General features: G+C 33.5%; 1 protein-coding gene across 7 annotated transcripts; it reads left to right on the top strand.

The window, feature by feature from the left end:
* The first annotated feature begins 1,336 nt into the window (after positions 1-1,336).
* LOC113862638 (4-alpha-glucanotransferase DPE2) lies at positions 1,337-16,462 on the top strand. Of its 7 annotated transcripts, none has more exons than XM_027495728.1 (23): positions 1,337-1,778; positions 2,025-2,420; positions 3,376-3,499; positions 3,621-3,679; positions 3,816-3,943; positions 4,062-4,188; positions 4,276-4,472; positions 5,797-5,875; positions 5,975-6,013; positions 6,961-7,080; positions 10,946-11,047; positions 11,127-11,210; positions 11,305-11,547; positions 11,640-11,765; positions 11,894-11,968; positions 12,105-12,176; positions 12,847-12,966; positions 13,356-13,453; positions 13,654-13,813; positions 13,929-14,027; positions 14,660-14,857; positions 15,593-15,686; positions 15,934-16,461. In XM_027495728.1, exons 2-23 carry the CDS (start codon positions 2,067-2,069, stop codon positions 16,137-16,139), a joined length of 2,904 nt encoding a protein of 967 aa, XP_027351529.1. In that variant the 5' UTR covers positions 1,337-1,778; positions 2,025-2,066; the 3' UTR covers positions 16,140-16,461. The 7 variants fall into 7 exon arrangements, 5 of the variants coding, with proteins under 5 accessions (XP_027351529.1, XP_027351530.1, XP_027351533.1 ...); XM_027495729.1 differs by having other exon boundaries at positions 1,362-1,778; positions 2,065-2,420; positions 15,934-16,462; XM_027495732.1 differs by having other exon boundaries at positions 1,544-1,777; positions 2,023-2,420; positions 3,376-3,493; positions 3,624-3,679.
* Positions 16,463-17,224: the final 762 nt, after the last annotated feature.

The following is a 17,224-nucleotide window of genomic DNA, read 5'->3' as shown; positions in this document are numbered from 1 at the left end:
TCAAACAAATAAACCTTATACTTTCTTAAAAAATGTATTATATATATATAATTTAATTCTTACAAAACTGATCAAATTTTAATAATTTTGATTTGTCTTGTTAGTGTGTGCTAACAATTTATGTGATCAAGTTTTTATTAAATTTTTGCTTTAACAATTTTTGGATACTTTTCTTTATTTTTAAATATGAAATTATAAAATGGTTTGTTTTCATTTTATATAATGCTATTTTAAAATTTATGTAGTTTAAATGTTAAATACATTTAATTTTAAACTTAATTACACTTTTGATCTTCCAATTATCACGTTTGTTCGATTTTAGTCCTTTAATTTTTAATTATGCAATTTTAATTCTTATATTTCATATTAAAATTTTTAATTCTTATATGAGCTCATTCCCTTGATTTTCTTAATTACCATTTATAATTTTAATTTCTTTAATTATGCAACTTTAATGAAAATGTTCCTATATTAAGGAAGTTTTGGTTTATTTCTCATATAATAATTCGTAACTGTTGACTAAGAGTTTCGTGAAGTGTGCCCATAATAAACATAATAGTTATGGACCCTTGATAAAATTTTATATGACTTTGTTAAATAAGAAAAAATGTGTTTAACTTCTTTGTCATGGACACTAGATCGGAAAAGCTTTCTAAAAAATTGTGAATAAAGATTGAAGAAAAAGAAAAGATAATAAACGTTAAAAAGTATTCTAATACTAAAAAAAAAATAATGATAATATATATTCATATAATATGAAGAACTTAGTTCGTAATACACGTAAAATATAATGGAAATAGAGTAATTTAGTCAAATTGGTTCGTAATATTTTATTCAGCACTCGTGTATGTAAAACAAAAGCTGATAAATAAACTTTTTCATGGTAACGTGCAGTTGAGTATCATATTATTAGTTTTTCTAAAATAAAAAATACCCAAAGTAAGAAAGTAGAGATTTCGAATTTAACTATAATTATGCTTATAATTTTTTAATTTAAATTAATAGAGATTTCTTACTACTCAGAAAAAATTAATAAATATATTTTTTTCTTATTTACTTTGTAAATCTTTTCATCGTAAAAAAAACTAAATTTTATATTACTTTACACAATAATAGCATTTTACTTCCAACTATAATAATTCTTTTTACTATTTATTATTTTTTTGTTAGACCTCAGACGAGTGTGTCGCTACATTACAACATGTAAAGCTATTTTTTTTTAGTCTCTAACTTTACAAATCATTTTGTAAAATGTAAATATTTAAGGATATATACTCTGTTCTTGTCTATCTATTATGTATATGTAACAATAATACTAACGAAAAATGATATATGTCGAGATATTTTTGTTGAGGTTTTTCAAGGTTGATTCTAGAGGCAGTTACAGAGTGAGAAACCTGAGCTATCGAATTTCACACGCATCTTGAGTGTATCATCCTTTCTTCCATGATAGCAACATTCTTACCTGAACTCATATCAGGAAAGAAATTATAAAATAATATCTCAAAATCTCTCTCTCTCTCTCTCTCTCTCTCTCTCTCTCTCTCTCGGTATCTAATCGAATCCTGAGAGCCAGAAACGTCTTTCTTCTACTCTGTTAGTATTATTACCTCTCTGTTTTCCCTCTCAAGTTCCAGTCTCTACTTTTCCATCAAAATATCTCATCCCTTTCTTTCTCTTCCAACCACACAACACTCTCTACTCCTGCTTCTCAAGCACTCCCATTTTTACTATTTATATTCATAACTTCCAATATCATATCTTCTGCTTAAATCAAGGTAAATCTCATCCACCCATTTTTGTTTTCTTAGAAAAGATTATATTTTTGAGACTTTCTGTTTTTGCTTTCTGTTAACTTCAGTTATGTTAAATGGTTATGTGGTGTGATTCTTAGAGGATGTGAGCTTAGTGCCCACAACTTTGTCGCTTTGATGCTTCAATATATTGTGGATTTGTCTGATCTTTCTCCGCATTGATAATTGCACATTTTTTTTCTTGCTTTCAAAATTTCAATTTTTGGCCAGGAATTGAGTGTTTTTGCTCTTTCATTATCCATTTTGGAAGATATGGCGAATTCTGGATTGTTTTCTGGGAACAAGTCTGTGAATTCAGTGAAAGTGAGCTTTAAGATACCATATTTTACCCAATGGGGTCAGAGTTTACTGGTGTGTGGCTCTGTGCCAGTGCTTGGTTCCTGGAATGTGAAGAGGGGTGTGTTGCTTAGCCCTATTCATCAAGGGAATGAGCTTATATGGGGTGGAAGCATCAAAGTTCCTAGAGGGTTCCAATGCCAGTACAGCTATTATGTTGTGGATGATAACAAAAATGTACTGAGAGGGGAGATGGGGAAGAAGCGCGAACTGGTGCTCCCTGAAGGTATTCAGAGTGGCCAGGAGATTGAGTTCCATGATCTTTGGCAGGTGCTGCCTTTCTCTCATTCCACATTTTTCTGTATCTTTTAGGTAGTTCTTTCTTATGTTGCTTCTGTGAAGATATGTCCTAGTTTTATTGCCATTTGTAATGAATTCCGATTCTTTTCGTTAAATCATGTAACAAATTAGTAGAGCTTTTCAGCATGTTTTTTTTTTTTTTTTGGTCTGGCTGATGTAAGAACGAAAGATATACTCTTAACAAGAATTATGTTGCACAAATTGCGTAGATTCAGAAGATACCTTTCTTGTTATCCACTTGGGTTCAGTAGTCTAATATTTCTCAGTTCAATTGTGTTTTATAGGAAATGTGCAATTTGATTGTGTTTTTTGTTTCATAATTTTCCATCTGAAAGAAAATATTTGTAATAAACTTATTTGCAAGGTTTGCTTATTAGAACCTTGAACTTCATTCATGACCTTGTGTAAAAAATCCACACTTTGCATGAACGATTTAAGGTGACCGCATGTATTTCCAGAGAAATTTAGCGTCCCCTCCCTCCCCCAATAAAAGAAAGAAAGAAAAAAGTTGATGTGGCATGTTGTTTGATCTGGCTCAATCCATTCAAGCTGTTTGAAAAGTGTAGTTAGTGCATACTACTTCTTAAGGTGTGGAGATGCTGATTGCTGGCAGAAAAAGATTCCAAATTCTGTTTTTTGTACTATGTACATTACACTGTAAATTGTAACACCTACGCATAATAAATATACAAGAAGGATATGGTCTTTTAAGTGCTTCACAAATCAGGTCTTATTTCTTGATCATTTTTCTCAGAGTTTTGCCAAAATATTTCACTTGTAGCAGCCTCTCAAAGTTGTCAGTGTGTCTGGAAGTTGAATAGAATCCTCATTTGTAATATAATTCAATCAATTTTTGTTAAGATATAAGTATTGTTTTTAAAAATTTTATGCTCAAGATCTTTCCTTGTTTTATCGACAAGTACAGACTGGCTCAGATGCCCTCCCTTTCAGAAGTGCTTTCCGAGATGTCATTTTTCGGCAAAGCTGGGATTTGAGCGTCAACAGAAACACAGGAGTCAACAACATTACTTTTGAACAGGAAGGTCAAGGTATCTATATGCAAATTAATTTTTTAACCTCTTTTTGAAACTTATAGGATGTGAATGTGTGTGCAGAGTGTTGGTTTATTATATTGTTGATAACTCTTGTATTTTGATTTCTGATGACCAGCAGCATCTATTGTGATCCAATTCAAAATTTGTTGCCCAAATATTGAGAAAGACACATCAGTGAGACCTTTTTATCCCAAATGATTAATGTTGTTTATCTGCATGCACTGCAAATTCATTAAAAGCATATATAAAGATTTGTGTTTAAAAGGTTGGCACTTAACTTGAATTAGTGACCTTTTTCGAACTTTTGCAGATATATGTGATTGGTAGCAATATAAAGTTGGGGCAGTGGAAAGTTGAAAATGGACTAAAACTCAGCTATTTTGGTGAATCTGTCTGGAAAGCTGAATGTGTGATGCAAAGGAGTGATTTTCCAATAAGATATCCATTTTGAACCTTTCATCATGAACTATACGATGATTTTCTGGTGTTATTAGATTCATATGTTGCTACCAATACTTTCATTAAGCTTTATATTGTTTCTTAACAGTGTTTCCACATATAGATATGGCAAATGTAGCAGGTCTGGGAATTTTTCTATAGAGAATGGTCCAAATCGAGAAGTATTTATTAACTCCTCGAGGAATGAGGCAAAATATATCATTCTTTCAGACGGCATGATGCGGGTGAATTGCTGAAATTACATTATGGGTGTGGAGATTGTGCGTTGCGGGAATTTACAGTTCTAATTTGTTGTTGGTTTGCTTTTCTAGGAAACGCCTTGGCGTGGTGCTGGGGTAGCAATCCCCATGTTTTCTGTTAGGTCGGAATCTGATCTGGGTGTTGGAGAGTTTCTTGACCTTAAGTTACTAGTTGACTGGGCTGTAGCTTCCGGTTTCCATTTAGTTCAACTTTTACCAATCAATGATACATCTGTGCATGGGATGTGGTGGGATTCTTATCCATACAGGTACAAAATCTTCAAATTATAGTACACATCAGATAAATATGTAGATACTTTGTAAATACCATTATACCTGTCATTATGCAAACATGGTTTTTACAGAATGGAAATAATGGGGACTAACTCCTTAATTCAGCAGAGTTAACCCACTGTAATACAGTGAAATAACAAGAACAAAAAAATCCTGGTCCCAATGCCAAGGTTATTTTTGAATACTCCTTATTCTCTTAACTGCTTTCCCCACTCTTTTTCTCCCTGTTCTGATCCTTGACTCTGAATGGCGAAGCCAGAGGTACTGTTCTGGTGTGGAGGTCCTCATAGTGTTGATTATTGCAATTGACGGAGGTGCAGCTGTGGGGTGTTCCTACAAGAAACACTCCAACGTCCAAGTGAGTATATATTTTGACAGAGACTTGGTTGGGAATTCTTGCTTACCTTCATATTACTGGTTCTTCCCTCTATTTATAGGCATGGGTGCATCTGGGTTAGGTGGAATTCCCATCTTGGTGATGACATGAAGGAGGGTGATGTAATGAGTAATGGTTTAGGTTTGGTGCACCCATTATGGAGTGTGGTGGGCTATCCCTTTGTTAGGGTTAGGTGTACCTACCCTATCCCAAGTGTTTGGGAATAGGGTAGGGACACCTTTGGTTTCTTGGTTGGGGTTTGACAAGGGGAATGCTTATCTTTATGGATCAATCTGGTTTCAACTTTCAATCAAATGCGTAGGTGGGAGTCAAGGGTGCACAAGAAGACAATGTTACAGATCAGCGAGATGGGCTACCATTTGAGTTGGCCTCATGATCATGCATGGTGGGTCAATGTCAGTGATGGGAGTCGAGAGTTGACCTCGGAGGAGTCCTTCCTATTTATCCCATCTTATGTTGGTTACCCAAAATCATTCTCTTCTCTACTCATCACACCAGTGTTCCTCCTCTCACGTACACACAACCAACCTTCTTTTTCAGCTCATGTTGTTTCTTCCTTTCACCATGGACTTGGGGCACCAGAGCATCGAAACTCAGGCCAAAAACAAACTAACTTAAGATATAGAAAATTGAATTTTCTAAAACTCTCATTGTTGATCTCCTAACAACTTCGTGATTGCATGTATTTGATTTCTCAAGTTCAAAGTTTCCTTTTTGACAACTATTTCAGATTTAGTTAGATAAGATATAAATTGCATACAGCAAATCAAACTAAGTAATTTGACATTAATTTTTTTCACAGGTATGATTGAAAAAAAAACTTGTCTATAATTGTTATTTCAAACAATTTGTAGACTAGCTGAGACTTAAAGTTGGTGATTTTGCACATGTTTGTTTTTCAGTTCACTCTCAGTCTTTGCATTGCATCCCTTGTATCTGAGAGTACAAGCACTTTCTGAGAATATATCAGAGGAGATCAAGGTTATATTTAGGAACTTTATTTTCTATTGAATATTTAATAGCATTGGTAGCAGCTTCCAAATGCTTATATTTGAAGTATTTTGCTTCCCCTTTGAACAGAAAGAGATTGAGGAGGCAAAACAGCAGTTGGATGGGAAGGTAATGCTACCAAATCTTTATATATATATATATGTGTGTGTGTGTGTGTATCTTGATACCATAAAAGGGTTCTCTAATATATATGCATGCATCGTTAAAAGGCTGTTACAATGTCTAATTTGTCTTTTTAGTCACTTCTAAATCTGGTGCTGTTTTAAATAAATCAGATGTCAGTAAACCCCATTATAACATGGTTATATTTGTATATTAGAAATGAGGTGCTGCTAAGGTTGTAAAGATTGATGGTAAATTTATTTCAGTCTTCAATGTCACTTCACTCACCTCTCATTAAATGCAATAACAATATAACACCTTTGGATGGAATCAACATTGCAAATATTCTGGTATATAAAAATAAAAACATTTTTACTGAGAATCCAATTGCTGCAATCAGTTTACTAGAATACCTTTTAGATTCAATTCCAGGGTTGAAATAAGAGAAACTGAAGGAATACTCTTTCAACTTACAATCAGATATGAGATGATGCAGCCTTTACTTTTACCTGTATAATTAAACTTAGTACTTTTGAATTGAGATACCTATATTATGAGCAAATCCCCATTCTAATTCTTTAAATTGTAATTGTTTGTCACTTTAGTCATTAATAATACAAAAGTCAATTTAGTTCTTTTCCACCTTATTTTTTGCTGATGTTTTGCACCAAAAAAGACTAAAGTGAATGACATTTTGTAAAGTTACAAACCAAAGTGAGGGTACCGTACAGTTTAGGACTAAAGCAATTGACCTTTACATTTTTAAAGACTAAAATGAAGGTTTACTCCTATGTTGTTAATTATATTTTCTATGAATATGTTGTTATTGTCATCATAGTTTTATACAACAACAATAACAATCAAACCTTATCTCACTATGTTATCATAGTTCTGTAAGTAGACATATTTGTAGATGACAACTTATTGTTAATATTCTTTTTGTGTTCCCACAGGATGTTGATTATGAAGCTACAATGGCTACTAAGCTCTCAATTGCTAAGAAAATTTTCACTCAAGAGAAAGATTTGATACTTAATTCAAGTTCCTTTCTGGAGTTCTTTTCTGAGAATGAGGTCTTACTAATGCATAGTTACTGCTTAATTGTTGGGAACAATGTTTTATCTATATTGTCTTTTTGTTTCTTGTACATTTTTTTCCCTCCTTTATAATGAACATGTCTTGATCAATTATTTCTTACTACAACAACAGAAAACCAAGCCTTTTCCCTTTTTTCACTTGGTAGGGTTGTGTTAGGAGTTAGGAAGTTAGTTAAAACAGTTAGGGTATTAATTAGTTAGTTGGATAGTATATTAATAGGAGGTTGTAAGGGAGAAGGAATGAATATTCAGTAACATTTTGATAATTGAAATTTTACTCTTTGTAAAAGGAAAAATCCTTTGTGAAGAGGAAGCCTTGAAGGAAAGTTGTCTCTCCTTTGTTATGTTCTTTTGCAATCAATCAAGAAATACAATCTTTCTTTCTTTTTATCTATTTTCTAATTTGGGTCCTGTTAGGAGTTAAGAGAGAGAGAAGGAAAAGTTAGTTAAAATAGTTATTGTCGTTAGTTAATGAAAGAAGCTAGTTAATTAGAAGAGTTTGTGAGGTAAATAAATAAGATGAAGATGTAAAGGAAAGGATATTTAGATTTCTTAACATGTGTAAATTGAGTTTTTATCCTTTGTGAAAGAAAAATCCTTAATGAGGGAGAAACCTTTGGAGGAGTGATCTTCTCCTATTTTTTGTTCTTTTCATTTTATTCAATTATAAATTTTTCTTTTCTTTTTCATTTTTATTCTTGGGTTCGTAACAGGCTCCTAACTATTTGGTCCAACTTGTTGGATCCAAAATCTGGGGAGAATGATCCCTAGTCAAAGAAGAATCTTATGGTGATCTTGAAGGAATAGACCAACGATCGCAAATTTTCTTGGAAGTCTAGTATTTCTGATCTTGAGCAATGTTGAAGCAATTGATAATGAAGCAGCAAACACCAAAACCAGATGGATCATTTGAAAAAAGTGGAGTTTGTGAAGGGGATAATTGATTCTCATAAGATTACAGCTTCATTTTTGTAAGACCAGCGTATCAGAGTTGAAACACATACTACTCCAGATATTGAATGAGGAGGCTGGTCTCCATCCAACAGACCAGGACAAGAACGACAGGGGAAGAGAATGAGTCAAAATGTGGTGAAGTAGAGGTTAAAGGTGAAGTTACCCACTTTTCATGGAAGCATTGAAGAAGGAACAAACTCAAAGAGTAGCAGTTTTGATTATGATGACGATTCATGGCAATTCTTGAAGTCTGAAAAAAAAAAAGTGAAAAAGAAGGTTTAGTAATTTGGAACTATCACCACCACACCCCTTGTGGTGGAGAAGAAACAAAAAATGATGAAACAAAATTAGCAAGTGATACAAAGATTGAAATAGTTATGGTAGATGAAGAAGTTGATCCATCAATGAAAAGGGAAAAACACAAGGAAAAGAGAATGTGAGTTGCAAAGATCATTTTAGGGATAATCAAGTGGTAGATGATCAAGACAGTTAAATGTGCAAATGCTCATTTTTTTTTCAAAACTCAAATTTCTAGAAAAAGCTTGTTATGATGAAATAGAACTCACACTCTAACCTAGGTTTGACCATGAAGGTGGGTGGAACATCAATGCCATTGAAATCTTGGAATTCAAATTTGCTAGTTGAGGCTTTATTGTTAAATTTCATTGCATCTATGGCTAACAACATGATAGTGGAGCCAAGTCAGAAGAAATGCACCAAGGCAGCATGGTGGTTCAAGTTATACAATGTCTATCCTCATCTCCTCAACTACCAGAGCCACTTGACTGAGTTTACAAGTAGTGACTAATCGACTGTTCACAGTTGAACTCCCATGGATGAACACCGAAGAAGCACATTCTCTTAGAGCACTGATGAATGAGAAAGAGGAAAGGGTAGTTGGAATTCTACAGATTGGATTCAAATTTAAACCTAATCGGTTAGACCCAAATGGATTGTAGAAATTGGATCCAAAATGAGAAAATAATGGAAAGTTACATCAATAAAACTTATTCTTGGACTTAATTGGCAAAGTCCAAGTCTATGGGAGAAAAGCACAACAATGCAACAGTTCAAACAGGCTAGATTTGAAGCACAAGCTTGTTGGTTCATTTGTTTTCATTCCCAACTTTCATTTATCATGTTATAACAAAATCTAGTTGACAGACAATTGAAAATGCTATTGGGGGTAGATCTAACATCTCCAATTTCAACCTTGAGGACAAGGTTGATTTTTAGGAAGGTAACATTTTTAGGAGTTAGGAAGTTAGTTAAGACATTTAGAATATTAATTTGTTGGTTAGTTTGTTAGAGTTAAATAAATAGACGGCTATAACAGAAAGGAATATTAGTCTTGTATCATTTTGGGACTTGAGCTTTTGCTCTTCATGAAAGGAAGAATCTTTTGTAAAGGGGAAACTTGTGGAAGAGAGTTCTTTCTCTTTTGTTAAGTTCAATCAATTAAGTAGTAAAATCTTTCTTTCAATCTTTCGTTCCTTTTTCTCTATTTTCTATTTGGGTTCCTAACAATATTATGATGAATCCAAAATCATAGTTTGACGAAGATTCACCTATGAAGGTGGGTGACACTTCAACAATGATGCAAACTTGGAGCTCAAATCTATTAGTTAGACTTTTATTGCTGAACTTGGATGTGTGCGCGTCCAAAAACATATGAAAGATTATTTTGAAGAGAGGTATAGGAAGTGACGGAAACATTAACTAAGAATTCAACAAGCCCAACTAGGCAGCCACCACCAGCTAAGCCGTCAGACTTGAGTTCATCTGTGGAGGGGGGGAGGAGGTGGTAGATCATTTATTGACATGAAAGGAGGTGGTAGATCATTGATTGACATGAAGTTTTGGCTTTTGTGCAGGACTGAGGTTCCTTTGTTAGAACTGAAACTCAATTTTAAGGGTTTCTGAAAATCCCACTTGCCCACCCCCACGACTAGAGCCATCAGATGTGAGCTTGCTTTCAGCATCCAATGGAACACTAACAGAAGAATCATGTTATACACTTATACGAGCACAAGGATACATGCAGCTGGCTGGGACAACTTTGGTTCTGCACAAACAAAAGAAAGAAGGGAGGAAGTTGAATTCTGCAAAGTGGGTCCAATTTTTTTAACAGATATGGCCCAAACTGGTTGGTGTAATTGGATCTTTGAAGAAGCATAGGCAAACTGGATATTTTGCAAACAAACCTCATTCTTGGAGTTGGACTTAATTAGTGGAACCTATATGGCTATGTTTAGGGGGCAAAGGCTTGACAATACTGCAACCAAATTTCTGATTTTGCATTTAGCTTCAACTTGGAATCGCCGTGTTATTACAACATTTAGTTGAAGAAGACAGTGAAAAAAGCTATTGGGTGAATTCAACTTCCACAATTTCAACCTTGAAGATAAGGTTGATTTTCAACAGGATGGTATTGTTAGGAGTTTGGATAATTAGTTAGGACAATTATAGTAGTGAGTTAGTAAGGAAGTTATTGAGTTAAATAAATAGGAGAATGTAAGGAGAAAGGAATCGTTCAGTCTTGCACCATTTTGAGAATTGAGCTTTTGCTCCTTGTGAAAGAAAAAAATCCTTTGTGAAGGAAAAACTCTTGGAGGAGAGTTCTCTCTTCTTTGTTCTGTTCTTTTGCTATCAGTCAAGAAATGCGATCTTTCTTTCCTTTTCTCCATTTTCTAATTTGGTTTCCTAACAGTTCGGCTATATGGATCAAACAACACTATAATATTATGAAAGATATTCATATCTATAGACAAACCTTTGATCTGTAGATTTTTTTTAATGGTTTCATTTTTTTTTTTTTTTGTCTCCCTTTACTTCTAATTATAGGGCAACCCTTCATCTGACTCAACTTTGTTCTTGATGGTAACAGGGTTGGTTGAAACCTTATGCTGCTTTTTGTTTCCTGCGGGACTTTTTTGAAACATCAGATCGCAGTCAATGGGGTCGTTTTGCTCATTATTCAGAAGATAAGGTATATATGCCTTGGTGTTTTCTTTTCTGTAAAATAAATCTGGTTATGTTGAGACTTTCTATTTGCTGTTGTTTTACAGCTGGAGAAACTTGTATCCAAGGAAAGCCTGCATTATGAGATAATATGCTTCCACTACTATGTTCAATACCATCTACATTTACAAGTGAGTGAAGAAACCTATCCTCTGTAAGTTCTTCTTGGCAGTAAAGCACTAAAACAAATAAATTTTTTTGTTTGCTTTCGTCTTGTTCTGACAGTTATCAGAAGCTGCTGAATATGCAAGAAAGAAGGGAGTAGTACTGAAGGGAGATCTTCCTATCGGAGTTGACAGAAACAGTGTGGATACCTGGGTTTATCCAAACTTGTTCCGAATGAACACTTCTACTGGGGCACCTCCAGATTATTTTGATAAAAATGGCCAGAATTGGGGTTTTCCTACTTATAATTGGGAAGAAATGTCAAAGGACAACTATGCTTGGTGGCGAGCTAGATTGACACAGGTTTTGGTTTTGAATTTTTTATCTTGTACTTAACTGGACAATAATCTATCCCAACTTATAGAGGCTGAATTTTTTTTTTTAATCAATGACAGATGGCAAAATATTTTACAGCTTACAGGATTGATCACATATTGGGATTCTTCCGAATCTGGGAACTTCCAGATCATGCCGCAACAGGTCTAGTTGGAAAATTCCGGCCATCTATTGCTCTTAGTCAGGTATTGTATGTTCTTATAAATTGAAAGGGCACTTGATACAGTGAAGACGTGCTGAACTTCTCTAACTAGCAAAAGAAACAAATTTTCTTTTCTTAGTCAATTTATACTTCATGTCATATCTATTGTAGGAAGAACTTGAAAGAGAAGGAATATGGGACTTTAATCGCTTGAGTCGCCCATATATTAGGCAGAAACTATTACAGGTTATCAGGCTACTACAACTGCATTTTCATAATATGTGAAAAATTTACCTTCAGGCAGCTAGCTGGATTTTCATAAGTGTTGTAAATGTGTTTATTGGGGGTAAGTTGTACTATATCATGTTCATTCTTGTTACAGGAAAAATTTGGTGCTGCTTGGACTTTTGTTGCAACAACTTTTTTAAATGAATTGGATAAGAACTGTTATGAGGTGATCATCCTTTTCTTTATCGATTTTCTTTCTAATATTTATTGATTCCTGCATGGTTGCATAGGATACCATCATCTATTTTAGCCATGAGGGAAGTAGGGAATGACTTAGTTTAATTATTTAATATTTCATAACCAACTCCTATAGGCTTATATTACAGAACATTAAATTTGATCATAAATTTATGTGAATGAACTCTGCTTGGTTCAGTCAGTGTTCTTTTTAATTTGATTTTGATACCTTAATGTTTGAACTGTGTATTATATTTATGTTTTTTATACTTAATGTAATTTCAAACCATACTTGATTTGTTTGAATGAATACTCTTTATTTTATGACAGTATTGATGTTGTTTATTAGTTCTGAAAAAATTGTGAAAAATACTCTTTATTTTATGACAGTATTGATGTTGTTCATTAGTTCTGAAAAAATTGTGAAAAGATCATATTTTAGTTAACTAAATTGCAGGTAATGCACCAATCTGAGTGGTCTAGAGATTTTATCATGTATGATGTGAAAGCATGACATGTCCACTTTTGTTGATTAATTCTAAATATGCCCATCTGTGATTGAATTTGTTGTCAATTCTGTTGTGATCATTATAAATATTCTGTCTGAGTATTGAATTGTCTTGCTAAAAAATATATTTATTTTCCACAAATGGTTTTAGTTCAAGGAGGACAGCAACACGGAGAAAAAAATTGCTTCCAAACTGAAAACCTGTACTGAAAGTTCTCTCTTGTTGGAGAGTGAAGACAAAATGCTGCGCAATCTCTTCAATCTTATACAGGTAGCTTTGTCAACTTTGCTTCCTTGATCATTTTCCTCTTCTCTCCCCCACTCACTGTGCTGATATTTATACTGAAAGTCAAAACTAATTAATTTTGGATTTGATTTTGATTTACTGACCGTGTTAAGAGTTTTACACTATTCAGTAAACCATGGTTCTGCTGTTTTACGGTACATCCACTGAAAGAGAAAATCTAAGCTGGTGCAATGATGTGGTACCCTTTTTTGTTAATTCGGAGAACGAAAATTTTTACACTGATGATAAATCAATTTACACTCTTCAATCTTAGAATTGGCTTTTCTTTATACATTTTGAATCTTTTTGTCTTCTGATTTGGGCCATCTTGGTATTACGAGTCCTACAATATGTTCTATGCTATTGGCTTGCAGAATATAGTTCTAATCCGAGATCCAGAGGATCCAAGAAAATTTTATCCTCGCTTCAACCTTGAAGATACCTCAAGTTTCATGGATTTGGATGACAAAAGGTACCTCAATTATCTTTGTGTGTGTGTGTGTGTCTCTGTACAATCCCATTGATGATGGTCCTACAATTATGCCTACTTCTCAGCATATTTTGACGCTGAAAACTGTCCTGCCTTCATGGCAAAAATTCTTTTCACATTCTGATTTGACTTCCTTGAGATATCTTCTCATAAGATCTCTTATTGGTTATCATATAACACAGCAAGAATGTTCTCAAAAGATTATACTATGAGTACTATTTCCATCGTCAAGAGAATCTTTGGAGGCAAAATGCATTGAAGACCCTGCCTGTACTTCTAAACTCATCCGACATACTGGCCTGTGGGGAAGATTTGGGCCTCATTCCATCTTGTGTCCATCCTGTATGCCTATTCCAGAACAACATCACATCTCTCTAATTCACACTCACACAAACTTATCCTAAAGATATTATAAAAATATTTTTTATTTTCATTATTTTTGGGTATATTGATCTAGGTTATGCAAGAATTGGGATTAGTTGGGTTGCGCATTCAACGCATGCCCAATGAACCTGGTCTGGAATTTGGTATTCCTTCTCAATACAGCTACATGACGGTAACGTTTCTAAGTGCTATTGCTTGTCCTAATTTTATTTAGGTGCCTTTGGTTGAACTCATAGAAACATGTTTAGTTTTTCTTTTCCTTTTCAGGCTTCATGATCCCATATTTAAAAAAAAAAACGATCCACAGAATGATGAATCCTCTAAAACTGATCTTATTTTATCTGAAGTGTTTAAAAACCTGTTAGAATATATGAAGAATAATATTAGTATAATTTAGAATATCTGAGTATCTATTAGGTTAGTATCCATATTCATTTAGATTTCATATTGCTTCATTATTTAGTTAGGATTATGACTAGTAGAGTATTAGTATAAATAGAGTTAGTGCCATATGTTTTGGATCATATAGTATCACAACTATCATGTCAACATGTTATTTCAAATTAATATCAATTTCAAAATATTCACTCTTTTTTCTATCCCTTTTCCACTCAATGCCTAAAACCTTATAATTCCAACAAAACCGTAAAGAGTGAAAAGTTGCTGGTTTTGGGAATAGATATTTAGGGTTCCTTAATTATTAGCTGCTAAATCTAAGTTGCTTTATTGAGAACTAATGTCAGTTTTCAAGTCAGAGAGGGCTTCTGTAAGATTACTGATTGGATGACATATGACAATGTGCAGGTATGTGCCCCATCCTGTCATGACTGTTCCACCTTGCGTGCATGGTGGGAAGAAGATGAAGAAAGAAGACACCGGTTTTTCAAGAATGTGGTGGAGTCTGACGAGTTGCCACCTGATCAATGTGTGCCAGAAGTTGCCCATTTTATTATAAGGCAACATTTTGAAGCCCCATCAATGTGGGCAATCTTCCCTCTTCAGGTATTCTATTCTGACATGATGAACAGAAGTAGACTTAAATGCATTTTTTGTCTATTTAGTTTGGACCATGTACAATTTTGATCCCCTATTTTTTTTTAATTAACTAAGTTCATGTATTTGAAAAATTAAGCAAATTTGGTTGTTTTACGTAAAACTCAAATTATTATTTTTTTGTCTGACTATTTTGGGGGGAGGGGGGGAGAGAGGTTATGATAGGTTTATAATATGGAATTATTTTAAATGTTTAGAAGTCCAAAAATTTTGTGGTGATTTGATAAGATTTTTAGGATTTAATAAGAAGTGGGATTAGAATTCGAAGAAAGTAAGTATTGAATTTCTTTTTTATTTTGACTGAAAATTGATATTTTGGTTGGTGAGTTTTGAATAAAAGAAGGTTTAAAATAATTTAATCAATTCAATTTGTAAGGATTTTGAGTAGAAATGAGAATGAGATTTAGGTCAAAGAAAATTGATGAAGGGACCAAATATTTTAAACAGTGGAGGGACTTAATTAACTAAAAGAAATTAAGGGAACCAAAATTATAGAGTCCAAATTAGAAAGACCAAAAGTACAATTTAGCTAAAAAAAGTTGTTAGATTTTGTTTAATTTCCTAAGATTGCCCTTTCGGACTGCACTAGTTGTTTATGGCTTTCTGGACTGGCTTCATTATAATTATTTCTCTGCGGATGAAAATCATGCTCATAATCTGGGTGCACTGTGTCTGTGTGGACAGGACTTGTTAGCATTAAAAGGAGAATACAGAACACGCCCTGCAACAGAGGAGACAATCAACGACCCTACCAATCCAAAGCATTATTGGAGATACCGTATGTCTTGAGCTTTGTCTCAAAGCTATATTATTCTACATAATCTGTGACTATAGAACTGCTTTTTGGACAAGAGAAATGCCAGCAGCATCTCTAACACACTCTTTCAAACTATGAGAGTCTCACAAGATGCTCACTCGTTTTTTTGTAGTTTTTTTTTTAAATTTCATCTAACAACCGAGAGTGCATTCTTAGCACTCTTCATTGGAAAATTGTGATCTTAAGTGTGCTTTTGGACTGTTGTCAGGTGTGCATGTGACTCTGGAATCACTGATTAAGGATAAGGAGCTTCAAACCATCATCAAAGATCTTGTACGTTGGGGTGGAAGATCACTCCCTCAGGAAGATTTAGAAATAGAAGGGAGCATAGCGTCAAAATTGTCAGTATCAGAAGCTGTTTCTGAGAAGCAGAAGATTGCCAGCAATGGAGAAAAGCCTCGTGTCGTCAAATAGAAATTGTAGCTAATTTCATCCATGCTCATACTATTCATATCATAACCTGAAACAATGAAGAAAACAATAAGGATCATCCTTCCTGTGCTCCATCTTTTTCCTTAATTATGTTTCTTAATAAAGAACCCATAAATCTTGAAGCATGTGTTTGTATAGTGTAGCCTTATGTGCCTCTAAGTTTTAGCTATAATAATCATAGTAATTTTTTTCTTTCCTACAAGAGGAACTCGTAATGCAATTATAATTATTAATAATAAAAATTCACGTAAGATTTAAGTCAGGCTTTATCATTGATAATCACTGATGAGGATCTGTTTGACTTCCAAAATCATTTCTTTTCACTGGCCACACATTTTAATGTAAATTTTATTATGGTTGAGGTTATTTTGGCCACAAATTTCAATTATGTTTAATGATTTGTCATTAATTTTATCAGGATTAATTCTACTTAATTTTAAAACAGACATTAAGTTGTTGAAATTGACTACGTTGCAAGCTTTCCGTAGCTGTAGTCTTTAACTGATGGTTTATCTGGAAATTAAGAAACAATCATATTTTCTGATAAGCTCAATAAAGATTATTCTTATATGTTCAATGCTACGTACTGCAAACGACATTGCTGTTATCTATTAGAAGAGCCTGTGCATTATTCATGGACTTGATGTATACTCTGGTTGTCTTGGAATTTGAGAAATTTATACTTGGGTATATTAAATTAATTAACAACGGTTTGTCTATTATCTAATCAAAAGATTTAGAGTACATTTAGAAGGTCTTTACGAAAATATTTTATAATTCTTGTTAAGTTTTTACAGTTATTTAAATATATTTTTTAAAATAAGTTTCTTTTAATTTATGTCGATAAATTTTATTGATATTCATCATGGTATAAACTCGTTATATAATAAGAATTTATTGAATAAATGGTTAAGTTATTATACAAACTTACCCTCAAATGATTAGTTTTTTTTATTGTTCGCTCCACACAAATGAATTGTGTGCATGTTTCCATTCTCTTTAATTGAGTCAGATTTTCACCATTGATGCCCGCCGCCTAGTGCACTCAAACCATCATTTATATTTGC

This window comes from Abrus precatorius, unplaced genomic scaffold (assembly GCF_003935025.1).
Source record: "Abrus precatorius isolate BTA unplaced genomic scaffold, Abrus_2018 Scaffold3, whole genome shotgun sequence".
In the NCBI taxonomy this organism is placed as follows: Eukaryota; Viridiplantae; Streptophyta; class Magnoliopsida; order Fabales; family Fabaceae; genus Abrus; species Abrus precatorius.
Note: the sequence above shows the minus strand (reverse complement) of the source record. Positions and strands in the feature narration are given on the sequence as shown.

Excerpts from the sequence above, each read along its gene's own strand:
- LOC113862638 (XM_027495729.1), top strand. The coding sequence starts at position 2,067 with ATGGCGAATTCTGGATTGTTTTCTGGGAACAAGTCTGTGAATTCAGTG. Across the intron at positions 3,500-3,620 it reads TTTTGAACAGGAAGGTCAAG|CAGCATCTATTGTGATCCAA; the intron begins GTATCTATATGC and ends TCTGATGACCAG. Across the intron at positions 6,014-6,960 it reads AACAGCAGTTGGATGGGAAG|GATGTTGATTATGAAGCTAC; the intron begins GTAATGCTACCA and ends GTGTTCCCACAG.